At 51.6% G+C, this 26,172-nt stretch overlaps 2 protein-coding genes and 1 long non-coding RNA gene across 13 annotated transcripts in view; 1 reads left to right on the top strand and 2 right to left on the bottom strand.

Moving 5' to 3' along the window:
- Positions 1-264: 264 nt before the first annotated feature.
- TKFC (triokinase and FMN cyclase) lies at positions 265-13,491 on the bottom strand. Of its 7 annotated transcripts, XM_042958806.1 has the most exons (19): positions 13,387-13,491; positions 11,889-12,004; positions 9,137-9,326; positions 7,911-8,021; positions 7,655-7,836; positions 6,821-6,899; positions 6,401-6,490; positions 5,615-5,649; positions 5,450-5,534; positions 5,269-5,358; positions 4,621-4,737; positions 4,185-4,304; positions 3,907-4,044; positions 1,934-2,040; positions 1,726-1,829; positions 1,555-1,588; positions 1,361-1,450; positions 1,148-1,240; positions 899-989 (listed from the first exon to the last, which is right to left on the bottom strand). In XM_042958806.1, the coding sequence occupies exons 2-18, from the start codon at positions 11,889-11,891 to the stop codon at positions 1,172-1,174; spliced, it is 1,644 nt and encodes a 547-aa protein (XP_042814740.1). In that variant the 5' UTR covers positions 11,892-12,004; positions 13,387-13,491; the 3' UTR covers positions 899-989; positions 1,148-1,171. The 7 variants fall into 7 exon arrangements, with proteins under 7 accessions (XP_042814734.1, XP_042814737.1, XP_042814736.1 ...); XM_042958800.1 differs by lacking the exon at positions 1,148-1,240 and having other exon boundaries at positions 265-989; positions 1,356-1,450; XM_042958803.1 differs by lacking the exon at positions 1,148-1,240 and having other exon boundaries at positions 265-989.
- A 55-nt stretch (positions 13,492-13,546) lies between these two features.
- DDB1 (damage specific DNA binding protein 1) overlaps positions 13,547-26,172 on the top strand; it is a 29,445-nt gene continuing 16,819 nt past the window's right edge. The window contains exons 1-10 of one of the 5 annotated variants that reach the window (XM_042958795.1): positions 13,547-13,775; positions 14,995-15,143; positions 16,450-16,566; positions 17,133-17,354; positions 19,386-19,500; positions 20,431-20,528; positions 21,317-21,475; positions 22,059-22,142; positions 22,727-22,843; positions 23,427-23,529. In XM_042958795.1, coding sequence (XP_042814729.1) covers positions 13,556-13,775; positions 14,995-15,143; positions 16,450-16,566; positions 17,133-17,354; positions 19,386-19,500; positions 20,431-20,528; positions 21,317-21,475; positions 22,059-22,142; positions 22,727-22,843; positions 23,427-23,529 — 1,384 coding nt within the window. In that variant the 5' untranslated portion in view covers positions 13,547-13,555. Of the gene's footprint in view, positions 13,776-13,831; positions 13,937-13,957; positions 14,060-14,994; positions 15,144-15,679; positions 15,772-16,449; positions 16,567-17,132; positions 17,355-19,385; positions 19,501-20,430; positions 20,529-21,316; positions 21,476-22,058; positions 22,143-22,726; positions 22,844-23,426; positions 23,530-26,172 lie in introns of those variants that run through there. The other 4 variants (XM_042958798.1, XM_042958797.1, XM_042958799.1 and 1 more) reach the window with 4 other exon arrangements.
- LOC122231265 lies at positions 20,547-22,718 on the bottom strand. The gene is made up of 3 exons (XR_006208453.1): positions 22,086-22,718; positions 21,569-21,653; positions 20,547-21,104 (listed from the first exon to the last, which is right to left on the bottom strand). It is a non-coding gene; the product is annotated as an uncharacterized LOC122231265 (long non-coding RNA).

Here is a 26,172-nt window from a genome sequence, read left to right as displayed (position 1 = left end):
GGAGGTGTGGTGTGTGTACTGGAGGGAGAACGGGAATGGGATCCCAGTGGAGCCAGCCCAGCTGCGTAGACCCTACCTTTGGGTGTCACGTAGAAGGGTATGGGTCGTGATCATCTTTTTTTTTTTTTTTTTAATTTTTTTAATGTTTATTTATTTTTGAAGATAAAGAGACAGAATGTGAGCACGGGAGGGGCAGAGAGGAGACACTCTGAAGTAGGCTCCAGGCTCAGAGCTGTGAGCACAGAGCCCAACGCAGGGCTCGAACTCACGAACTCTGAGATCATGACCTGAGCCAAAGTTGGGATGCTTAACCCACTGAGCCACCCAGGCACCCCGGGTCATGATCATTTCAACCAGAGGCTGAGGCCTTAGTGCCTGGCGTATTGGTGGGAAAAATCTCCCTCAGCAGAAGCCGGAGCTCTTGCTTCCATGTGGTTTATTTGCTTGTTTTTCACATTGGCTCAGGGTCAAGGTCGGAAGGCCTTTCACAGGAAGCCTTAAAACCAAATTAGCATGGCCAGTTAAAGGCCATGTTGCCACCCAAGGAAAATGCCTATCACTGAGGCCTCAAGGTGGCTGGGGCAGAGCAGCATGACCCCAGAATTCCACCTCCCTGAAGAGGGAAAGGGTAGCGTAAGGTGGTACATGACCCACTCTGGGCCTGCAGTTTCTGTAGGAATTCTGGAGGTTGGTAGAGGGTTCCCTGCCAAACTCAGGACAGGCCCTGGGGGCAAGGGGACAGGGAGGGTCACAGCTGGAAGACAGGAGGAACTGCCAGTGGCCACCGCTGAGCCGCGGTAAGAGGGGCACAGAGGCCCAGGAGGCGCTCACACACCCTTGTGCTGCAGGGCCTCCAGGATGGCCCGGAGAATGGCGGCCGTGGCCACTGCCCCAGGGTCCGGCTGATCCAGCCGCGCAGAGCTGATGTAACTGGCTCTCCCGGCTCCCGCTTCCATAGTCTTGGTGGCCTCGGCCGCAGCCTCCGCACTCTGAGTGGGAACATGGGAGCAGGCTCAAAGACAAGCCACCAGGCCTCCTTCCTCCCATGGACCCTGCACCCCTCTGCCCCAGCCCTATCAACGCCCTGAGTACTGTCACCAGGGTGGACAGGTCACCTCTCACATACGTCTGGCAGGGCAAGAATTACCATCTCCCGAGGGCTTGCTATGTCCTAGACACTGTGCTGGGGCTGCACATCTCTCTTAGCCTCACAGTACCCCTGAGATAGGTACTCCTCTCCCTGTTCAGAGGAGGAAACAGGTACACGAAGGATATTAACTTGTTCAGGGTCACATAGAGATGGGAGCCCAGTGGCTCCAAGCCTGTCTTCCTGGGTGGCTGGGTCCCAGCCTCACCTCACCTGGACTGCTTTCGTCAAAACATGGAACAGATTGGCCCGTGGGCTCTTCCAGGCTTGGAGCTCCTGTCCTGCTGCCCACAGGGAATCCAGCTGGATAAGGTGAGGGAAAGGGGACTGAGGAGAGGCCCTGCCACAGAGGGGGGCCTTCAGGGCCTCTATACTCAAAAGAGGGAAGGGCTGGGCTGAATACACACCATAGTCCTGTCCCCTGGAGCAGCCTTCCCGTACCTGGCAGGGAAAGAGAATGTGTGGGACTCCTTGCAGGGAGTCACTTTAGGAGTGGGGACCGGGCCTGGCTGGGAGTGGGTGACATCATCCACTGCCCCCAGCCCACCCTTGGTCTCAGGCCCGGGGCTCTGGCTCACTTCTGCATGGCCTCCAGGCCGGCATCCATGGCAGCAGACCAGGCTGGCAGGTCTGTCTTGGCCTTGAGTGGCTGGGCCGCCGCAGTCAGGAACAGGCCATAGAGCTGGGAAGGACCAAAATGCTGAGCACACGGGGCTGGCCTGGGCCTTAGCCAACCGGGGGGATCCCTCTGTCAGCCCTCTGGTCCCAGGGGCTGCCGGCACTCACCGCCCCAGAGGAGCCTCCCATCTTCTCCAGCAGCAGGAGAGACAGTTTGGAGAGTAGCTGGGCAGGGCTGGCAGGGGGTGGACCCTCCTTCAGCCACCCTTGGATTGCTGCAGACAGAAAATCATCGAAGAATTCAGACTCTCCCATCTGCCTGGACCCCAACCAAGCACCCAGGCCTCGCTGCCAGGCTGAAGTAATGGCCACAGGAAGAGGCTGAGGACTCCAACCTCGGGAGATTCCCAAAGCTCCTTTTCTTTCTTTTTTCTTTTTTTTTTTTTTTAACGTTTATTTATTTTTGAGACAGAGACAGAGCATGAACGGGGGAGGGTCAGAGAGAAGGAGACACAGAATCTGAAACAGGCTCCAGGCTCTGAGCTGTCTGCACAGAGCCCGACGCGGGGCTCAAACTCACGGACCGTGAGATCATGACCTGAGCCGAAGTCAGCCGCTTAACCGACTGAGCCACCCAGGCGCCCCCCCAAAGCTCCTTTTCTACACCCTCTGGGCAGTCTGCAGAGCGGTGGGAAACCGGGACTGACAGGGACCTTGGCACCTGTCACCCAGAAGCTGAGGCATGCCCCGGATACCCTCGGCCTGGCGTTCCCTGCCTCAAGCCCCTGCTTCACTTCTCGGCCCTTTGCCCTGCGTCCTCCTTCCTGGATACTCCTCGTCGGCTGTTTGCCTTCCCCACCCGTACATAAGCCATGAGGGCAGGGAGTTTTATCTGCTTGGCTTACTATTGTATTCAGAGCCGCAGAGCAGTGCCAGGCCCGGGGTGGGCCTAATTCTTGATGGAATCCAGCCCATGGTGGCTGGATAATTAAGAGCCTTTCATTAGTCTGGGTAAGCTGAGAAACATAAGGACAATTATATGAGTTTTCCTTGAATCTGAAATTTATTATTCACTATAAAAGATTACACGTTGGGGCACCGGGCTGGCTCAGTAGAACATGCGACTCTTGACCTTGGGGCTGTGAGTTCAAGCCCCATGTTGGGCCTAGAGCTTACGTATATACATACACATGTACATACGTAATTTTATCAAAAAAATATTTTATTTTGCAATAACAACATTTCTACATTTGTAGTATTAGAAGAAACTTGTAAAAAAAGTATTTTTTAATGTTTATTTTTGAGAGAGACAGAGACGGAACGAGAGTGGGTTAGGGGCAGAGAGAGGGAGACACAGAATCCGAAGCAGGCTCTAGGCTCCGAGCTGTCAGCACCAGAGCCCAACGCGGGGCTCGAACTCACGAGCTGTGAGATCATGACCTGAGCCAAAGTTGGACGCTCAACCTACTGAGCCACCCAGGTGCTCCTTAAAAATTGTTTTTAATGTTTATTTTTAAGAGAGACAAAGAGAGAGCATGGCAGGGAAGGGCAGAGAGAGAAGGAGACACAGAATCTAAAGCAGGCTCCAGGCTCTGAGCTGTCAGCACAGAGCCCAACACGGGGCTTGAACTCACAAACTGCGAGATCATGACCTGAGCTGAAGTCAGATGTTCAACTGACTGAACCATCCGGGTGCCCCTAGAAGAACCTTTTCTTATAAATACGGGTGAAAGGGATGCCAGGTCCTATGAATGACCTCAGGGAAAAATAAAAGTTGTCCGTCCCATGTGAACACTCCCAGTGCTTTTGAAATTGTTCTGGTTCGGGGCGCCTGGGTGGCTCAGTCGGTTAAGCGTCCAACTTCAGCTCAGGTCACGATCTCATGATCTGTGAGTTTGAGCCCCACGTTGGGCTCTGTGCTGACAGCTCAGAGCCTGGAGCCTGTTTCAGATTCTGTGTCTCCCTCTCTCTCTGACCCTCCCCCATTCGTGCTCTGTCTCTCTCTGTCTCAAAAATAAATAAACGCCAAAAAAAAAATTAAAAAAAAAAAAAAATTGTTCTGGTTCGTGAAATGCCAAAATCTCAGAACCAATGTTCTACACCAGCTCCTCTCTCAACCCTAGAGGGACCCTGGCACCAACCTCTGGCAGCACGGCTATGGGTGGTGCCACAATCCCCGTCGCCGGCAGCTCGATCCAGGGCATTCAGATGTTCCTCCAGGCCCAGGAGGGTGGCGCACACCCGTTCCAGCACAAGCACCGTCTGCCCGGAGGCTAAGCCTGGAGAGGGAGGCCAGCGGGGAAGAGGCTGAACTTGACCCGTGTGGGGAGGCATGGGTAGGAGATCCCTTGTCTACCCCACACCCCTCGGGGCTCAGGCCAAATCCCTGGGCCACTTCCCTAACAGCACAGCTCAGTACCTCCTGTGGCAGTGGAATCGGGGACCTCCAGAGGCTCGGCAGGGGCTGCCCGGCTTCGCTTCCGCCCAGTCACGGAGACCTTGGCCACGTTGGGCCAGGCTGATGCGGTGGTTTCAGCATCTAGGAACAGCAGGAGGACTCTTGTAGACACAGGTCAGCCGGTCAGGGATTAAGTGGGACATGGACTCCCCACCTGTGCCTGGTTCCCTCCATCTCAACAAGCAAGTACCGAGTGCCTGCTGTGTACAAGGGAAGTGTGAAGGGTCCCTGGGGAGGATCCTACTACCAACGCCTCAAGTGAGAGCTGAAGGCTGGAGAAGCCACAAAGGGCCACTCCACAGAGGTCATGGTCCCTGAGGGGGTGTCTCCAAGTCCCCATGGCTCCTCCTGGCCACAAGGAGGCCAGGCTTGGATGACCCCAGCTTCCAGGTCTCACCGATCAGTTTCAGGAGAGGCTCATCCACCAGCAGAAGGGTGAGAGAAATGCCAGGCATCTCCAGGGCAGACATGAAGGTGCCCACTAGGGCACGGGCGATCTTCACCCCGCGGCCCTCTGCAATACCAGAGTGTGGAGGTCCATGAGGGAAGGAGAGGAAGGTGGGCATTTGTCTTCAGAGCGTCAGAGAAAGAAACGGAGAGAAACAAGGACTTTGGAAGCTAGGGTCCTGAGGTTAGTAGGGAGAGGGCCAGATTCCCTCAGGGATGCCCCAAATTACCACATTCCCTGGAGGTGCCCCCTCTATAAGGAAGAGAGATAATTACAAGTCTCCTTTACTGAGTTCTCAGCAGGTGCCAAGCTGTATGCTAAGTGTGTTATGTTTGTTCAATCTCGTGTGATTCTCGTAACGACCCTATAAAGCAGGTTCTATTGTTGCCACTTCCTAGCTGACAAGGAGACAGGCTCAAGGCATCCAGTCATCAGCTGGCAGAGTGATGGCCTGACTCGGGCCCGTCTGCCTGTACGCCCCTGCTCTGGGCCATCTCGAGACCCCATCTTGGCTGCTTTTCTCATGTCTGGCTTCAAAGGGCTGCAGGGAAAGCAGCTCCAGGGGTCGGGGAGGTCCCCTTCCGATGCAGGGCTCACCCAGAGAGCGGACAGCCGCGTCGGCCATGATGCCCAGTTCCAGGAATGACAAGCCACCCAGGTTGTTGACCATCAGCACCACTGAGGAGCCTGTGGGCAGACATGACGCCTAGGTGAGACTCTCCAGGCCCCCTGCCCAGAGTGGGAGGAAAGGCTGGGAGGCAGCGTGACAGCCCCTCACCAGACTGCACGGGCACATGGGACACGTTGGAGGAGTTCGTCATGTGGTCGAGCATGAGTGTCACGATCTCGTCGGCGGATGCCATCTGTCAGAAGGAAGGGTCAGGGGTGAGCTGCGTTGGGAGGCCTTGGTCTTACACCAGCCTGGGCCACGGAGTCCTCTCACCTTTATCCGGCGCACGCCAGCTTCCCCGTGGATCCCTGTGGATAGACTTGGTCACCGTGGACCCACTCGGGGCCTGCGGATTTGCTCCTCATGTTTTGCTCAAGGATTTACTAAGTACTCAGCACGAGGCTAGGCACCGTGTATGTGAGGAGTGTCGGGGGCAATGGACAGAATAATGAAAGCTACACAGTCCGCTCTCTGGGAGCTTATGGCTGGGTAGTGGAGACAGCTAGAACCTAACTACTTAACTTTTAACTAGTTAAGCAGCTTTAACTAGAGGCAATCACGGCGCGGCCACCTGAGGCCTCTGCCTATCACTTCGGAAGCGTGGGGGGAGGAAGAAGGGAGCTGGGTGGCCTCTGACCCCCTTTGAAAGAAGGGCTGATTTCTGCCAGAGGTAGAGGGGCCCAGAAGTGGTGTGAACAAAGACAAGGAGGTGGGTGGTGCACAGAGCCCCCATGGCCAGAGCCCTAGGCGTGGACGGTAAAGCAGGTAAAGAGACCAGGCAGGCCGGGCCAGAAGGGCCTCAAGTGCCCACATAAAAATAGTAAGACCCGGGCGCCCGGCTGGCTCTGTCGGAAGAGCATGCAAGTCTTGATCTTGGGGTTGTGAGTTCAAGCCCCATGTTGGGTGTAGAGATTACTTAAATAAACTTAAAAAAACCCCAACAACGAAGACTACTTTGGCGCCTGCTCCAGGTGAGCAGGGAGGAAAGCTCCCAGGGCATAAGACGTGGGCAAGACCCAGGCGCAGGCACGGCCAGGACAGGGGTGGCCCCAAACTCACCCAGGCCTAGCTCCACCTCGTCCGGTGAGAGCTCAAAGGTGGGTCTGGAGCCAGGGACGCTGCAGGAGGACAAGCTCACTCCCAGGGTTCCTGCGGGAACGAGGACAAGGCGTGAGAAAGATTCTGCTCTCGGCACCGGGCGTCGGGCCAGGCAGCAGGGACACCTCGGGAGCCCTGCCCACGGCAGCCTCTTGGCTGACAGAGGCCACCAGACTCTTCACCTTGGTGGTGGAAGGGAAACCCAGCTTGGGGACCCAAGCTACCTGTCCCCTGGAGCTCCCCCAGGAGACGTTCCCTCAGCCCCTGGGGAGTAGCCTGGAAAGCCCTCCTATGCAGCTGCAGGGAACCTGCTCCTAGTCAGTCCCAAGGTCAGCCTCATCCTCCCACCGGCCCCTCCCAAATCCCTGGGCCGGCACTCACCCATGGCCTTGGCAACCACGCTCACCCGATTTGTGATTTCCTCCAGCCCTACACCTGCCTCAGCCAGGGCACCTGCCACCTGCACCCGCACAGAATGAGGGGAAGGGGTCACCGTACCACTTGGGGGTAGACAACCGGCTGGGGCTGAGTTTCTAGCTGGGAAGAGGGCATCTCAGTACCGTCACCTCAACCCGGCCCACCACATTTAGGGCAGAAGAGTGCACCCTCTTGCGTTCACGGTGCACTTGCCAGGAATCTTCAAGAACCCCAATGTGTTGGGAGCCAGAAGAGACTTTGCAAACAGAGAAATGGACCCAAAGAAGGGAGGTGACTGGTCCAGTGTCACACAGCTAGTCGGTGGACACCTGGCCAAGGAACCCTGGTTGACTCTCAGAAGCCTGGGGGGGCTTTCAGCAGGTGAACAAGCTGGCCAGATACACATTTTCAAAACCTCTGGGGCAGGGTGGGGAACATACTGGAGGGGTAGGCAGGAAGCTGGCAGGGAACCCAGGGAGGAGCAGCGACCACCACCCGGGCATGAGCACATGGGCGCCTGAACCAAGGCTGGGACAGGAAGGGCAGGGCTCTGGGGCACGTGCGTCACAGGGGCATTCGGGAGTCCGATCACTAGGACAGGGCAACTGGGTGGGTGTGGGGAAAGGAGAGGGAAAGGTCCGGGAGAATGCTTCCATTCTCTGCTTAGGTAGTTGAAGGGGCTTCCTGGATCAGGGCGCACTGGGGAAGGAGTGGCTTCTTGGGAGGTGGGCTGGCTGGAAAGAGCAGGCTGGGGGTGGGGGGTGCCGGCCAGCCAGTGTCCCAGGTGGGAAATCTCACCTTGTGTATGAGCACTGTGCCGCAGAGTCCCCGCCTGCCTGCCTTCTTCAGGACGGTGAAGGCGCTGTCATCCCCGATGACCACCATCTCCACGGGGATGCCCTCAGCCCGGGCCTGCTCCCGAGCCAGGCCGAAGTTGAGCCGATCCCCAGTGTAGTTCTTCACGATGAGGAGGGTCCCCACTGCAGAGGCAGCCGGCAGGGCCCCCTCAGTGCCTGGCCTCCCCGCAGCAGCCCCTCCTGCACGCCAGGCTTACCTGTGCCTGCCTGGGCCACTGCCCTGATGGCTGCCAGGATGCTGCCCACTGCCGGGGAGGTGAACACGGCTCCTGCGATGACCCCTGTCAGCATCCCCTTCCCTACGAAACCTGGAGACAGAGCGGGTGCTCGCTGGGGACCTGGGCCTGCAGTCCCCAGGGTTTCCCGTGCTCCTGGGCTTCACGGTTTGGCAAGGCCTACTGTGTGCTCAGTGCTGAAAGAACACCTGGGTCACCCTCCACAGACCTTTCCTCAGGGGCTGTCTCCTCGGAGGGCCTTCCCTGACCTCCCAACGGAGGCAAGTCCCTGCCCCATCCCCAGTGACTCCCTGTTCCTTTACCCCGCTCTCCTGTCTCTGCTACTTGATTTACACGCTCTGAAACACTCTTCTTTAAAAAAAAAAAAAAAAAGTTTACTTATTTGGAGAGAGGGAGAGAGAACCAGCAGCAGAGAGGCAGTAGAGGGGGGGACAGAGGATCCGAAGCAGGTTTGTACTGACAGCACAGAGCCCAATGTAGGGTCCGAACCCACGAACGGTGAGATCACGACCTGAGCCGAAGTCGGATGCTTAACTGACCGAGCCACCCAGATGCCCCTGGAATGCTCTTTCACTGTGTGTTTACCTGGTTACTGCATCTCCAAAGGAGAACAGAAGCTCTGTGAGGGCAGGTACCTTATCTTTCTGACTCACTGGTGCATGCCTAGCGCCCAAAGCAGTGCCAGGCAACAACAGGTTCTCGTGAATGGTGCTCGGGATGGCTTTGCCAAGGGAGACAGGAAAGGTACAGACGATACAAAGCCTGGTCCCTGCCCCCCAGGATTGCTCAATGAAAACTCCCATGTCTGGCACTGAACAGGAAACAACCTAGGACTGTCCACGTTATATGCGAAAATGCAGGGTGGGAATTCAGAAAAAGTATACGGTTCTAGGCTGGAAAAGTCAGGAAGGCTTCATGGAGGAGGGGAAGGGTCACGTGGGCCTGGAAGGCCAGGATTCACAGAATCACTGACTCGCAGAGCTGGAAGGGCCTCCAAGGTCATCTGGTCCAACCTTGTGCTTCAGAGACACAGAGACCGAGGCCCAGAGAAAGGCCACGACTGGCCCCGGATCTCAGCCTGAGGGACTGGGAGAGGAGGACCCGGGACCCGACCGGGGCTTTGTCCTCAACACCCAGGAGCCCCGAGGATCTCCCAGGAGCCCGTGCACTCTGCCCAGACTACTCACCGGCATGGGCAGGCTCATGGCCGGAGCCCCCACCTGACAGGAGTGCCACGCGGCCCTTGAGGCTGTCCAGGTCAGAACGGAGGGCCACGCGGTGGCCCCGCAAGAGATGCAGGTTGGGGTTGCAGGCCACCAGGCCAGCAAGGGCATCGTCGGCACAGCCTGCCACCGTGTTCACCAGCTTCTTGGATGTCTGCGAGAGAAGAGCAGGGAGGAGGCTCCAGGTGCGGCTGGCAGGGACACGCTGCTGCGGCTAGGACCCCTTTAACCGTAGGGAGACCCCAAAGGCCCAGCAGTTCCTCGAACTGGGCATGCCTTTCTTAGGTGGCTGCTTCTGGGAGTTCTCTTAATTTGGGATCATTTATTCAGGGCAAAATTTATGAAGCGCTTTGGACTATGGGTCAAATTTAGCTGGGAGAATGGCTTCAGTAGAAATAAAAGAGGGGACCTAGAATCCTGAGTATTAACGAATGTAATAACATTAGGGCCCAACAGTCTTCTTCTAAGGAGGAGAAGCCCTAGGCCGAGGCTCCTGTGCCTGGAGGAGGCACCCTGTTCCCGCCGGGCCTCTGGTGCAGGACAAACATTTCCTGAGCCTCTTGGTGTGCCCGGTGCTAGGCACTGTGTGCAAAGAGTTAACAGACGCTGGTCCTGCCCTTGATGGAAGCGCAGAGAGATCATTTCCACGTGCTGTGGGAAGTGCAGCACGAGAGGAATGCCCCGTGTCCTCGGTGGATCCCGAGAATCTTTGTGAGGACAGGTAGGAGTTAGGAAGGGAAAGGACACGAGAGGCCCGGGGTAGGGAAAAAGGATAAGGATATTCCAGGTCGCCGGGGGAGAGTCCACACCAGGGTCTGGAGGTGTGAAAGCATATGGTGGCCGGGCCAGGAAGCAAGTTAGAATGACCTGAGCAACCAGTGACCGTCAGGAAGAGGTGGGCAGGTCCTTACAAGTAGAAGGTGGGACCTGGCCATGGGACACCTCGCTTGGGAGGGTCTGGGGCAGCTTGCCTGAGGGGAGAGCCGAGCTGACACAGGGTGCAGGCAGAGGCGGCCAGCGCGGGGACTGGAGTGGAAGAGAATTTGGGTTCTGCAGTCACGAGCGCTTGGGCTCAAAGCCCACGTCTGCCTCTCATCGGCTGTGAAGGCTCAGGGAAGACACCTCACCGTTCTGACCTCTGTCTTCCTTGGCAAATTGGGGACTTAATGAACTAGAGTATATACCTGCTGTAGGGTCAGAACTGAATAAAAGGCAGCTACTCCCTTTTTCTCCCTTGCTAGCTGAACAAGGTTTGCAGACTAGGGTGTGGGTTCTGCCTTTGTCCCAAAGAGAGACTAGAGCCTAATACGGACCCAGAGGGCAGGATCCCAGCGCCGCCTGGTGGCCCAGGGCGGCTTTGAGCCAGGTCCTGTCAAGGTGCATCTCCCTGAGGCTCCTTCCCTAAACCTACGGGCATCCGGTTCCTTTGTGCAAACTCTGGCAGGGACCAAAGCCGAGCCACCTGCTCTGGGATTAGGAGAGCAGCCCAGGTCAGCAGGAAGCGAGCAGAATAATAAGACTGGCTCTGTTCCCAAGTAGGGACTGAGAGCGAGGTCTGGGTCTAAGTGCTTCTGGGCATGCTTCATTTAATATTCCCAACCACACTATGCAGGAAAGATTAGCCTGGAAGAGGAAACCGAGGCATAGTTTAGTGACTTTGCCCAGGGTCACACAGCCAGTGAGTGTCCAGGTCTGCTTGGCTCCAAAGATAGTCCCATTTTAGCCTTATCATGCTGCTTTCCCGAGGGGCTGAAGGGAGGCGGGGAGTGACAGAAGTCTTGCCCTAGTAAGGGCATGGGCTTGTGGCTCTCAGAGCCCTCTGGGGACTGGAATACGCAAAGAAATTCTGAGTCGGTCTCAACTTCAAGCCCAGCCTTCAGAGCCACCAGCCTCCAAGAATGTGTCCCCCTGCCATTCCTGACAGTCAGTCTTGCCTGGGATTTGCAACCAGAGGCAGAAGGGGGGGCTCGGGCAACCGTGCCAACCCTGGTTCCCAGTGGCCTGAGAGGATAGAAAAGTAAAAGTAAAGGAAGTTGATTAGGTACCGAGTGAGGACTCCCGGATTCAGGTCTGATTAACACCTCACGGCCACTTGGAGGTGGGCCCTAATATGCCTCGCACAGCAGGTGAGGAAAACAAATCAAGTCTTTTATAAGAAGGTCACACAGCTGGTTGGTGACAGGCTGAAATGTGAACCCACGTCTCTCCAAGGCCTGCTTTGGTTCAGATCTAGTTCTAGAGTGGACCTGGAGTAAGGCCCAGGGGCATGCTGGGCCACCCACAGTGTACCAGAGGTGTACCACCCACAGGGTGTAAGGAACACCTCTGGGACCAGCCCACACTTGCCTCAGGTTCAGGAACAGGCACCAGATCCTTCGTGACTCCTCCTGTGACTGCTATAGTGTCTATTACAGAATAGGCACCTAGGAATGTTTTAATCTAAATGTATGACCGAGACCAGGGGCAGATGGGCCTTGGAGGGACTGAGAGGCTGCAGCCCCGGGCCCGGCTGGGACCAGCTGGGAAATGGAGGGAAGCAGAGATCCGGCCCTGAGAGGGAGGATGACCCCCTCTCCTCTCATAACCTCTGTGAACCTCAGGAGGCAGCAGCGTCTTTTTGTCAGGGTGTAAGGAACTCCAGCATGCCTAGGGCTGGTATCCCCACTGCTCTAAGGCCACGGTATCCTTCCTCTGCCCTGGCCCTCATGGGACTCACCATGGTGGGGAGGCTCTGAAGCAAGCTGAGTTCACGCCTTCACGTTGAGCTGCCAGAGGCTGGGCAATCCCGTGGGTACTACCTGGGTCTAAGCACAGCAAAGGTCGTAGGAGCACCTGTAGGAGAGGATAACAGTATGAGCCGCTGGAGGCACTGGCAGCCTACTGGCACCCTGCTGGCACAATCACGCACCCAGGGCCCTAGTAATGAGGGAGCTGCCCCAGACTTTGATCCAAGTCCAAACTCTAGTACGTGGGCTGCGAATGGAGAAGAGCATGGGGCTGACCAAGGTTCACACCTGCACTTGGCTGCCAGAAGACAGACTGATCCATGCTGGGCACAGGGCTGCTTTTATGCCCAAGAACAGCACCCACCTCATCACCAAGGGGCGTTTACCCACGGAGTAACTTCAACTCCTATATGGGCATCGCATGCAGTGAATTCATTTACAAAGATCTTCATGCACTTGGTCTTGGCACCACACCAGGAAGGGAGCAGCTGAGTCTGTGACCCCATTTTACTTCTGGGAAACAGGCAGAGAGCTCGAATGACTTGTCCAAGGTCATACTGGTAAGAGTCAGGACTCAAACTCAGGCCCAGTTTTTCTACAAAGCCTGTGTTCTTTTTACTGGCTATTCAGTGCTTCCTAAGTCAGGCAGAGTCCTTGTTTACGTAGGTAAATGGCAATGACATTTTAGCTTCTCTCAGTGCAGCCTTGTTCAGAGGTATCTTGGGGTCATCCAAGGTCTCATGCTCACTCTGCATCTACCTTAGAAAGAATCTGCACCCAGGGTCCCCACCTAGCTCTGCCTGACTTACTGGGGAGATCTCAGGTAAACCAATTCCCCTGAGCCTCAGCTTCCTCATCTGTAAAATGGGGGTTGCCTTCTCTGTGGCATGCTGTAGGTGCTCCAAGCGACATGGTCCTCCTCCTACTCCTTCCTTGCAAAGCCTCTCTGAGGTGGAGTGGCCTGGAAATTGCAGGACTGACTGCTTTCCTGGGCCATTAAGGGTCTCACCCCAGGGAAATTCCGGTTTTGTGTTTGAGGTCAGAATTTCTACAGCAACGGGGGCACTAATAATGAGGGCGAGTGGCCTAGCGGGCCCTCCCATATCTGAATAATAAAACACAGTTCAAAAGAGGAAAGGTGAGGCTCCTGGTGTCCTCGGGGTAAGGCAGAGTGATCGATCATCCTAGGGCCAGGTGAGGGTACCGGCTGAGTTTGGAGGAACTGGGGGTGCTAAGGAGAGAGAGGTCCGGACCTTGGTTCCAGTCTGGGAGGTGCACAAATCGCTGTCCCCTCCCTGACCCTCTTAGACCTCTGCAGTACTTCCGGTTCCAAAAGGGAGATCAGCCCCGAGAACTCTCCGAGCAATGGAAGAGGGAGAGGACGGGGGTCTTCGGTTGGGCGAAAGACGCGGACGGGGGCTGAGGGCAGCGGGTCGGTTCCGAGGGAGGAGGAAGGGGCCCCCACCCCCTCACGCCCGCAACAGCCACCTCCAAAACCGCAGCCGCTTCCTAAGGACCCCCGACGGCTCGCCCTCATCCGGGTACTCCGGGCTCGGGCGGTAAGAGACGGGGCGGGGCCTCTAGGGGCGGGGCCTCTTTTGGTTGGCCGCCTAGGGCGCCGTGAGTCCTCCAAGAGGCCAGGTGAGGCCGTCCCGTGATGCCCTGCGCCCCGGCCGCTCTGGCCTGCAACGTGTCTCTGGGGCGGAGGCAGCGGCATTGGAGTTCGCCGCGCGCGGGTGGGGGCCCCTGTCTCTTCTCCTGTGTCCATTTCTCTATCGTTGCGCTCGAGTGCCGACGGGCCGCCCCAGACCTCGACATGTCGTACAACTACGTGGTAACGGCACAGAAGCCCACCGCCGTGAACGGCTGCGTGACCGGTGAGGCTGCCGGGGCAGGGGACCCCGCGAGGGAGGGAGCTGGGGGGGCACCGAGGCCTAGGGAGGCCCGCGGCCCCTGGGGCGGCCGGGCGGGACCGAGTCCCGGGAACGGAAGGTGCTGGCGGCCGACGGAGCTCCGCCAGCCCACGGCTTTAAAGAAGGTGTCCTTAAAAGAAGCACGCGCCTTTTGGGGAGTAAAAGCTGCGCTTGGGGGTCCCCTTTTCGTCCTGGGAGGTCACTTGGCCTCGGGGACAGGGACGGGCCCCACTGGGACAGAGCGAAGTGTGAGTGGATTGTGCGGTGTTGCGGGGGGGGGGGGGGCGAGATTGGCCTCGTGTGGTCAGGGGAAGGGGCGGTGGCGATGGCGACTTTCTTAGGGTCAGAATTTTCCAGTGGGAGAGCCTGGAAGGTGCAGGAGGTGGAGGGATGTGAGGAATGTACGCTCTCACCCGAAGGAGAGGAGTCTTCTCTGCCTGGGGCTGTTGTTTACTCGAGGGAGCTGCTAGAGCCGAGGGTTCGGATGGCCCGGCCCTGTGTTGGGTTTGCCTTGTTGACTAGACAAGGATCACAAAGGACACAGATGTCCAGAACCCCGGGAGTAATAGTCTTGAACCACGTTCACAGCAGAATACGAAGGCCTCAAAGTTGTATGTTTGTGTACATCCTAATCACGATTCCAAAACAAAACTCTTGTTGTTTGGAGAGTTGGAAGCTGTGAGGGAGTGTGGACGGGGGGTTATTTGGTCGACTGCTGGCAAGGCAAGAGGTGTGGACAAAAACAGTGTCTTGATATAAAGCTCTGAGAATTTGCATTCCATCCGGTCTGTTTGGTCAAGATTTTGTGAGAATGTGGGTAAGGACTGAATGCAGGTGAACGCTTTCTCCAGCATCCCTTACCGGGAAGATAAGTCTGCCACTGCGGTAGGAAGAGTAAAATTTGAGGGCATAGAGCCATCTGAAAGGTTTTCACAGTCATTGTCAGTTGAAGGACATGCTGCTCTTAGGCCCAGGCCAGTTTTCTTAGTCTGATTAGGGAAGTAGCTTTCTTGAACGTATGAAGTGAGACTCTCTGAGGTGCTGGATTTGGCAAGAAGGAAGTGAATGGAGGGAGCCAGAGAACTCTGAAATAAATGTGAATTCTGGGGGTATTTAAGGACAAGGGATAGGATTATTTAGATACTGCTCTGGCTTCAAAAGTTAGAGGATCTGTTCCTTTCAGGACACTTTACATCAGCCGAAGACCTGAACCTGTTGATTGCCAAAAACACGAGATTAGAGATCTATGTGGTCACTGCTGAGGGGCTTCGGCCCGTCAAAGAGGTGGGCATGTATGGGAAGATTGCTGTCATGGAGCTTTTCAGGCCCAAGGTAAGTGCTCTGGGTTGGGCCCAGCAACAAGAACTGTCATGTGGATGGTTTCACTTTGGCTTGGGATGGGTGGAATGGGGTTTAGGAGAGAAAAGTCTCTCTCTCTCTCTCTCTCTTTTTTTTTTTTTTGCATGGCACGTTTCAATTTCTGTTATTGAACAAGCTTCCTAGATATAGAACAGGGTCACTAGAAAAAAAGTCAGGTTGACTTCTCTAGAAGGGGAGACTACAGTGGTTTGAAATGTGGGTCACCATACTGATTCAGAGAGTAGGCTCTTGATGAGGGCCATCCTGGTTTTATTCCTTATTGATTCTAACTTTGGATGTCACCTAACCTTTCAGAGCCTCAGAGCCTTTTTGGCTTGTGTGCAGAGTGGGGATAACGACATGAAATCTCCTGGGTTACTGTGAAGAGGAAATGTTATAATAATAGGAGCTATTACATGGCAAGCATTTACTGTTACACTAACAATTATCATAGTATTATCGTCATCATTGTAACTCAAATGCTTTCATCTGTGTTGCTTCATTGTATCCTAACTGACTCTGACAAGAAAGCAGTGGGTTCAAAATTTCAACTGTAAGCCTTGGAACAAAATATTCAGTCTTTTGGGGTCTCTGTTAATAAGTAAGTAAGACTTTGTAGATCCATTTTAGCTCTCATCGTTATTCACATGTTTTTCCCTCTTCGAATAGTTGGAGAGGATTAGAGGAGGCATTGCATTCATCTTGGAGAATTTGAATGGAATGAGAGATTAGCTTGAGATGGAAATAGACAAGACATTACTGTGGGTAGGGCAGAGACAAGTACAGTCATCAAAGTGAAGCCCAGATGTTTACCTGCTTTAGTTCTGGCCTGTTGCACACACCCTTAGGGTGTGTGTACCTGATGTGTGTTACCTATTCACTGGGATTTTTCTCTTCAGGGAGAAAAGAAAGTTCTTCAAGAACTTAGCGTGCTTGAAGAAAGAGGCTTAAAGGCTGGACAGCTATTTTTGTTTTAACAGGAACCTCTTTTAGGGGCGCCTGGGTGGCTCAGTCGGTTAAGTGGCCGACTTTGGCTCAGGTTATGATCTTGTGGTTCATGAGTTTGAGCCCCACGTTTGGGCTTTTTGCTGACAGCTGAGAGCCTGGAGTCTGCTTCAGAATCTGCGTTTCCATCTCTCTCTGCCACTCCCCTGCTCATGCTTACTCTCTCTCGCGCGCTCTCTCTCTCTCTCCCTCTCTGTCAAAAATAAACTAAAAAAAATTAAAAATAAAATTTTTTTTAAAGAACCTCTTTTAATGATATCATGTTGGTTTCCAGGGGGAGAGCAAGGACCTCCTGTTTATCCTGACAGCTAAGTACAATGCCTGCATCCTGGAGTACAAGCAGAGCGGCGAGAGCATTGATATCATAACACGAGCCCATGGCAACGTCCAGGTGAGGTGGCTGCTTTAGGCTGATGAGAGTTTTTTGGGTAGAGCTGTCATGATTTGATGGAGAAAATTGAGCTGCTGGGGGCAGCTCTCTCTGTGATCAGAGAAACAAAGAGAACATCCTAAGGGTTTGAGCTTTTATGAAGAAAGGAAGAGTCCAAGGGACAGGGTACTAATTCATTGAGATTCAGTGTTCTGCGAAAAGGCACGCACTGATGTGGGCTCGCTGGCATGGCCAGTAGACGCCGCTGGTTTTACTGCTACCCCTAAAGTCACCTTGGGGAGGAGGTGCCTGGTATCCTCTGTTACCCTGAGTGTTGAGGTTCTTCCCTAACCTCAGTTTTTTTAATTTTATTTTTTTGAGAGAGAGAGACAGAGCGTGAGCAGGGGAGGGGCAGAGAGAGAGGGAGACGCAGGATCTGAAGCAGGCTCCAGGCTCTGAGCTGTCAGCACAGAGCCCGACACGGGGCTCGAACCCACGAACTGTGAGATCGTGACCTGAGCTGAAGTCAGAGGCTTAACCGACTGAGCCACCCAGGCGCCCCTCCTAACCCCAGTTTTACTTCTTAGGACCGTATTGGCCGCCCCTCAGAGACTGGCATCATTGGCATTATTGACCCCGAGTGCCGCATGATTGGCCTGCGACTCTATGATGGGCTTTTCAAGGTTATTCCGCTAGACCGGGACAATAAAGAGCTCAAGGCCTTTAACATCCGCCTCGAGGAGTTGCATGTCATCGACGTCAAGTTCTTATATGGTTGCCAAGCACCTACCATCTGCTTTGTCTACCAGGTACTGGAGCTGGAGGAGAGAGGGGGAAGCGGTGTGGTTTTGCACAGTGGGAGTTGCTTTCCGCTAATTGGAATGTCTGGATTTGGCAGTAGGGCAGGCAGAGAGTTGAACGTATTTGTCCTTAAATGTTTTGAATGGTATGATTAATATGGGTCAGAATTTGATTGCCTCTTGAGCGCAGTAGTACTTAATGAGGCAGGAAGCTCTCTGGGGCTGGTAGCAGGTTTTAATCCTGAGATTACATTCTTGTGGACCTTGGAGATTTTATAGGGTGACCCAGTTTATACTTTGTCTGAGTCTCTTACCGGCATGCTAGGGGATTATTAAAACTTAGCTGTAGAGCAGTGATTTAGAAATTGCCCCTATAAGCAAAAGAAAAATCATCTTGGCGATGTCTTATTTGCATCTTCTAAGAAGAGGTTTGCATTTTGTCCAGCCCTCACTTTCTGGTGACTTGTTGGCTGTTGACTTCTATTTTGGTCTGTGCCTCAAACTTTAGCCGCGCTGATCCTGGGCAGCTGTTCTCTGAGCCAGATTTGTTAAGTGGGGGCGGGGTGGCAGAACACCAGGCTCACTTGCCTGTATCTTAGAAAAATCTCCGCCTTTTAACAAAGAGCCAGATAGCATGAGGTCATTTTGCTTGCATGTGGTTGAATCAGTGGTGGAGGGAAACCTAGTCTGAGTCCCGAGTGAGACACGTGGGCACGTTCGATAGCTGTGTTAAGCTTCGGAAACACTGATTGTTTTTGCATATTATTTAGTGTCCCCTTAAGTGCTAGAGTTCAGAGGCTGGTCGGAATGAAGTTCAGTTGAATGAGGTTGAAACGACTTTAGGAGATTTTGTTTGATCTTGCTCACAGTTCACTACTGAAGCTGAAATAAAAACTTAAGAATTTCTCTCTCGTGTACAGTTTTGTAAATTACCAGGTCATTAAAACATTGATGTTGGTTATTCAAGGCTGATCCTGTCTGTTCCTAGCCTCAGGGCTGCCAGTTGTGAAAGATCTTCGTTTCTGTATATGTCTCAGGGGTCCAAATGCAAACCCCAGCTTGAACTTTTCATGAAGTTCAGTCTTACCCCTGTCATTGGTGGGAAGACCTTTCCTCAACTAAAAACCACTATCTCCTGTTTTGTGCCAAAAATTCAACTTGGGAAACATTTAGGGACTTGCCCGTTGAAAGATAGTCATTCTAAGTGTGTCAGGAGCTATTAGCAGCGATTAAGATGTGGCCCCTGCCCCGAAACACATTGTGGAATTCTTTCCATAACTTCTTAGACTTCCATCTGGCCTTTGTTGATGCCATCTCCCACTGGCCGATTGTAGCCTCCCCGTCCCTGCTCTTCTAGCCTCAAAGGTGACTTTGATGGCCCTAGGACTGATGTGAGTCAGGATTCAGGAGAAGCGGGGGAAGGTGTTGACAAAGGCAGGACTGGAGGTCTTAGCTAAAACCTCCTTGTAGAGTAGTGTTGTGTTCTGTTCTCACTCCCATCACCCCTGCGGAATGTGCTTAAGAATTGTATCTTTTTTTTTTTTTTTTTAAGTAATCTCTACACCCAGTTTGGGGCTCGAACTCACGACCCCGATGTCAAGAATTGCATGCTCCACGGACCGAGCCAGCCAGGCGCCCCTCAGATAAATTTTTTAATCTCTTAGACGTATATAGCTTCTCAATGTAGTAAGTTCCTTGAGACCAAGGACTCTAGGACGTAACGTATGTCTTAGACACACCCGTGAATATACACGTGTATGTTGTATTTCTTACGGTGATCGGTATAGCGTGCCACATTGATTTTTCTAATTCTGACGCCTGTCTTGGTTGGTTGAGTTGTTAGAAACAGGTCTGGGTCTCAGCCTACCCAGTCATAGGTTTAGTTGGTGGCTGTCGGCATATGGATGGGTCAGGGTAGTAAGGCCAATGTGATAGGACGGTCAGATGCTGGGTGGGGATGGCCTGTCCCTTTCAGGACTCCTGTCCAGTCCAGGGTTCACCCTTCGTTGGGGCTAACCACTCCACCTTTCCCCCACCTAGGACCCTCAGGGGCGGCATGTGAAAACCTATGAGGTGTCTCTCCGAGAGAAGGAGTTCAATAAGGGCCCTTGGAAACAGGAAAACGTAGAAGCTGAGGCTTCCATGGTGATTGCAGGTTGGTTGGGGTTTTGGAAATGTGCCCCCGCCCCCCAGGTCTGGGTCTGTTCCCTACTCTTGCTCCTTCCTGACCTTCTCTGCGCCTTCATTTCCGGGCTCAGATGCTATTATGCCCGTGCATTACTCAGCAGCCCTGACGTCTCCTGTTTTCTAAATGTGCTTTCCTTTGCTTTTCCCATTTTTGTCTTCGGGATTGTCTGTTTTTCACTCCTCCCAGAAAGTAGAGCTTTCCTTTATTTGGGGTGGCGGGGTTAAGTACTGAGATTGATTTGCAGAGTGGCGTGTAGAAATTACTCTCATTATTTCATTGCTGGGCATAACGTTGAAAAACCGAGGCGGGGTGGCCTGGGGAGCTTATCTAATCTGAGTCTTTCGCAGATGGGGATGCCTGGGCCACGGGGCTTGCCCGTGCCTGTGCCTGGCTGACAAAGCCTCGGCCTGACTCCAGGCCTCTGTGCTCCTTGTCCCACATCCTGCCCTCGACATCATGTTATGTGTCTCGCTTGGGAGAGAAATTTTAGAACTCTCAAGTGAGAATTGGCTTTTCTAAATGGTGGCCCTGGTAACGGGGGAAAGTAAGCTAAGGAACGGGAAAAAGAATAACCGTTTTGAGTTCGAGAGATCAAAGTTGAGGAGAGAAAGGGGGAGGGTGCAGGTGGAAGAGCACAGGGGAGACGCCCCACCCGTGGGGGCTCGGAAACACCGGAAGAGTGACGATAACAATACAGGGTTAGGTGATGCCAGCCTGACATTGCCCAGACCGCAGCGTCAGTTAAAGGCCGCCACGTTCCTTGGACTTGGTTGTCTTTTTAAAAATAATGATTTCCTGAAGGTTCGCCCCAGAGGTGGCTGGATCAGTGCCCTTGACGCTACAGGGCTTGGCAGGTCTGGAGTACTGAGCGTTCTAATGCTGTCCTTTCCCCTGCAGTCCCAGAGCCCTTTGGAGGGGCCATCATCATTGGACAGGAGTCGATCACCTATCACAACGGTGACAAATACCTGGCGATTGCCCCTCCTATCATCAAGGTGAGCGGCACTCTTTTACTTTTCCTTCCTTCTCTGTTTTTTTTTTTTGCCCTCGTTCTTACCCTGCTCCTTTCTTTCTCCCCGTTTGTAAAGGGACACTTTTAGATGTCTGTCCTAGCGTTTACTATGTGTGTAAGATTCTGCGTGGGGCATTGGGAATACGAAGAGAGACTGGCCTGGTTTTGCTTACGGAGAGCTTGCCCGCTAGCCGAGAGAAGGCAGTAGTAATCGAAGGAGGCCTACTCTTCCCGTCTACCGGGGCGACTTTACGAAGGGAAGGATTTTGCAGATTTGATTAAATGTTCTCAGAGCTCAAGTCATGTGAGGGTAATAGAGCGATCGGTTGTATAGACTTAAAAAAATTGGTCACAAAAGTTTCAAATCTCAGTGTTTTAAGTCATAAGAATTAGAATATTAAGTTAAAGGGTAAATGACATAGTCTTTGGTAGCGTTAGCAGTGGGAGGGATTCGAAGTCGTGACGGTAAGTAACAAAATCTGTGGTAGTGTTCATAGTCCAGTGAATACTTACCGCTGCTTCCTATTTTCTATGTATTTCTATTTCCCAATAGGATAATCTGTGAAAAAACATTTCAGGTGTATTGAGTTCCTCAGAAAATCGTCTTCAGAATAAAAATGTCCCCATTTTTAATCACACACGTAGTGTTTGCTACGTGGATTCCTTGCCTGTGAAATGGCTGGGCTTGGTAAAGGGAGTGGTTCACGAGGGTTTGCTCTCTGGTTATGGGAGACACTTAATCTCTAACGACCATGTCTTCCCTCTTGGCAGCAAAGCACGATCGTGTGTCACAATCGTGTGGACCCCAATGGTTCCCGCTATCTGCTGGGAGACATGGAAGGACGGCTCTTTATGCTGCTCTTGGAGAAGGAGGAGCAGATGGACGGCACCGTCACCCTCAAAGATCTCCGCGTGGAGCTCCTTGGAGAGGTCGGGCTGGTCCCTGCTCTGCTGTCTTCTGCTAGCGCCCTAGTGACCCCAGACGTGTGGTCTCACACTGTGACTGGGAACTGTGTTACGTACCACCTAGCGACACGTGGTCAGTCCTGCTGCGGAAGTTGGTTTTCAAATGAGTTAGATGTTGGAGAATCTCGCAGGCAGCCGTGCTCTACGTGAAGCACACAAAGGGAGAGAAATGGAAAGGATACCATTCAGAATGGAAGATTAACCTAACGCTAATACTCCGTTCCAGGGGGAGGGTCCCAAAAAAGTTAAGGAGCAGACTGGAGCCATTGGGATTAAGATGATCATTCGGAGGAGGCACCTGCAAGAGAAAGAATAGATTTTTCTGACTGTAAGGATATGATAAGTGGAGTCACAAACTTCAGAGACTTAGGAACATTTGTTTAGTGGGGCCTGGGGATTTGAAATGGAGAATTGTTTCCGGACTCGTGGCTGCAGCTGTTTGTTTTCTTAGCAGACCTCTGAGAGGTGAGAGGACAGTGGTAGGACAGTGTCGGGCTCCCAGGGAGTGTCCATTCTGATGCCTTTCATGCCACTGACTTTCTTCTAGACCTCTATCGCCGAATGCTTGACATACCTCGATAATGGTGTTGTGTTCGTTGGGTCTCGCCTCGGTGACTCCCAGCTTGTGAAGGTGAGAAGATACTTTCTTCTTTCTGGCTTTTTCGCCATCTTCACTGCTTCTTTGTCACGTTTCTCCTGTGTTTGGAACCTCTGAATTTCTTCATTTCATCTGTTTCCATACTATGCAGCTGTCTCCTCGGTCGATTTCCCTTCCTACCCTGACTAGCTCTTTGTCTTAAAGGTTCATTCAACAGATGTGCCAGGCAAGGTGCTGGGCACAGTGGATACAATGATGAAACAAGACCCAGCTCCTCCCTTCAAAGAGGTCATAGTGTATTGTGCCAGATCACCTCTGGAGTATGAAAACTTTGGATTTCTCTGCAGAGAAATACATGCAAACATTTTACATTAATTTCCAAACTGCTTCTTTGAAATCCATCCATGGGACTCACAGATTAGACATCCCTGACTGTTTCGTGGGTCTTCTAGAAGCTAACCATGTTCCTTAGTCAATAATCCCCTTGTTAGAAGCATCCAGTGGAGTACAAGAAGGGCAGATCTTGTAGGATTCAGAGTTTCTCTTGGATGATAACCGTCTCTTTAGGGTGGATCTCTTAGCGGCATTCCAGGACTAACCTTATTTTTTCTTGTTAGCTCAATGTTGACAGCAATGAACAAGGCTCCTATGTAGTGGCCATGGAAACCTTTACTAATTTGGGACCCATTGTGGACATGTGCGTGGTGGACCTGGAGAGGCAGGGGCAGGGACAGGTAAGAGGGTCATCCTAGAAATGGATGGTTGATACGTTCACTCAAACTGTGTTCTTCTAGACTTGCCTGTCTGGAGTGGGGTGTGCCCACTGAAGATAAGTTTTAAGAGCCTTGCTCACTAACGAGGACGCAAGGATAACTACCATTTGTTGAGTGCGTCGCTAGGTCGGTGATACAGATCTACATTATCTGTGATCACACGAGCACCCTATTAGATAGGAATTCTTGGCTGTTTCAGACGTGAGGAGACTTGGGACTGAGAAAGATCAAGGAACTTGTCCAAGGTCCCATAACCCCCAAATGGCAGGTGTGTCTGAGTCTAGATCCTGTGTTCTTTCTAGTACACTCTAGGTTCCAATGATGGAAGCCACCTTGTTAGGAGCAGTGGTAGTTGCTTTTTGCTTCTTGGACTAGAATGTCCTGTCTGCTTGGAAAATTTGAGGGACTTGGACATCAGCCTCTGCCAAGTCTGCATCCTCAAACTTAGCTCCACTGGAAGGGTCATTGGGTTTACTTGCTGGGCATCAGTATGATGGCCCCAGGCTTGCGAGGGGGTATTTAGAAACGCTTTCTCTATTTGCAGCTGGTTACTTGCTCTGGGGCTTTCAAGGAAGGTTCCTTGCGGATCATCCGAAATGGAATTGGAATCCACGAGCATGCCAGCATTGACTTACCAGGCATCAAAGGTAACCTTTTGGTGGATGTAGGGTGCAAATCTTATTTGAGTGACCTTGATCTTTGGTCTCATTATGAGTTGTGAAGGCACTTGGGTGGGAGCTAGAGGAAAGCAGGTCAGATGAAGAATTAAAAAAAAATGGAAAAGACAAATCAGTGGTAGAAGCTTAAACGTATTTATAAGTGCCAAAGTAAACTCGAAAATATATATTATTGACCAAAATTGGATAATGGAGTAGAGAAATGGGAAAGTTTCTAAGTTAAATTGAACGTTTCTATAAGGGAACTATTAGAATCCCTGAAAAAAGAGGAGACTGAGAACATCACATACAAGTGCATATAGTGTAAAGGGAACTTGTAGAACAAAAGTAAAAACCTAAATTCCGGGAGAACTATAATAATCAAGATCGAAGAAAGACCATATAGTGAAAGGCTTTTATGATATGTAGGCAGTAGATGTGACCCAGGGTAATATGACAGAACAGCTATACATCTGCATGGGTGTCTGAAAAATCTGATATGTCATGTTAAGTAAATGTGAATTGGCTAAAACTCACCTATTAAAGGAGAAAGACGATCAGATTGAATCATAAAGCAAAACCAAAGATATATACATAGAGAGAGAGACACATCAGAAAAAAAGACTGTTAAATAAGAGGATGGAAACGGATAAATAAAATAGAGGTTTATGAGTTAGAAAGGAAGAGATCATAAAACTACAAAACCCAGGAGAATTGACTGGAAAACTACACAACAATTCATTAAGGTGGTAGGATATAAAATTAACGTACTAAAGTTAATAGCTTTCACGTGAAAACACAGTCCATTAGAAGGTATAGTGGAGGGAAGGAGCCAATTTACAATAGCAGTAAAAAGGCAAAATACCAAGGAATAAACTTTATAAAAAGTGTGCAAAACTTCTACAGGGAAAACATTAAAATACTCCTTAAAGGTTCAAAGGATAGCTTGGTCAGATGAAAAAAAGACATGCCAACGTGCTATAAATGAAATTGTAAAGTAGTCCTTGACCTATTTTTATATTTCATGTATCTCAATAAAATATCAGGGTTTTTTTTTTTTTTCTTTTTTTTTTTCTTGACCTAGATAATCCAAGGTCCAAATGGAAAAAGGGAGAAGCAAGAAAAGCCAGGAGATGGGACTAGCCCTACCAGATACTAAAATGTGCCATTAAACCTCAGTGAATAAAAGTGTGGTTTCGGTGCACTAACAGGCAGGGTTCCTTGAGCAAAACTCCCGAAATTAAAAAAATTCAAACATCCAAAAATTAAAAAAAAGTCCAGAAATAGACATAGTTACATGTGGGAATTAAGTATACAATGGTGGTGTCTCAGTTCAGTGAGCTAGAGATGATTTTTTTTTAAGTTTATTTATTTTGAGAGAGAGAGAGATCACACATGCGTTGGGGAGGGGCAAAGAGAGAGGGAGACAATCCCAAACAGGTGCTGTGCTGTCGGCACAGAGCCTGACCAGGGGCTCAATCTCACAACCTGTAAGACCATGACCTGAGCCGAAATCAAGAGTTGGACACTCAGCCAGCTGAGGCACCCACGGGCCCCAAAGATGATTTCTTATGTTTATTTATGTTGGAGATAGCACCGGCAGGGGAGGGGCAGAGAGAGAGGAGGACGGGGGATCCTAAGTGGGCCGTGTGCTGACAGCAGTGAGCCCCATGAGCTGTGAGATCATGATCGGAGTCCAAGTCAGACACTCAACCAACTGAGCCACCCAGATGCCCCAAGATGATTCTTTTATGAATGGTTTTTAATAAATGGTGTTCCCAGTCATCAACCGGGGAAAGATGAGTTTGGATCTGTGCTGTACTTTGTATACCTTACTAGAATCCACATGGATCAGACTCCATGTAAAAAAGGAGACTGTACAAAAATAAATAAACATAAAAATTTCTTTTTTGAAAAACAGCTATAGAAAAGTTAAAAGAAAAAGTTGAATTCCTTTATAATTTTATTTGTTTTATTATTTTTTTTAAATTTTTATTTGTTTTGAAAGAGAGGTAGCAAGCAGGAGACAAAATCCCAAACAGGCTCCACTCTGTCAGTGCAGAGCTGACGTGGGGCTTGAATTCAGGAACCGCGAAATCGTGACCTGAGCCGGTCAAGGGTCAGACCCTTAACCGACTGAGCCACCTAGGTACCCCCCCTTTATAATTTAGTGGGGAAGGTCTTTTAAAATATGACTCCAGTACAGAAGCAAAGGGAATGATTGGTTAATTCAGCAACATAAAAGTAAAACACTTCTGCATGGCAGAAACCAAACTCTGTAAGGTTAAGTCATGAGAGATGGCACACCAGATAAAAACGTTTGTACTTCACCTTATAGACAGAGGCCTAACCTCCCTAATTTATCCAAACATTTCTATAAAGGGGATCACCAAAAATTCCTGTCCCCAAATTGTAGGAGAACATGCATAGACGGGTAACGGGCCTTACCTGTAATAAGGGAAGTGCAAATCCGAACTGAATAGCAATACCATTCTTCACCAGGTGACCAGAATCCAAAAGTTTGACAACACTGTTGGTGAGGCTGTGAGGAAATAAGCATGCTTATTGGTAATATTGCCAAAACTGCACATGCATTTAATGATTTATAGATAATCCTGTTTCTAGGAATCTACC

This window comes from Panthera tigris, chromosome D1 (assembly GCF_018350195.1).
Source record: "Panthera tigris isolate Pti1 chromosome D1, P.tigris_Pti1_mat1.1, whole genome shotgun sequence".
Classification (NCBI taxonomy): domain Eukaryota; kingdom Metazoa; phylum Chordata; class Mammalia; order Carnivora; family Felidae; genus Panthera; species Panthera tigris.
This window is presented reverse-complemented; position numbering and strand designations above follow the sequence as displayed.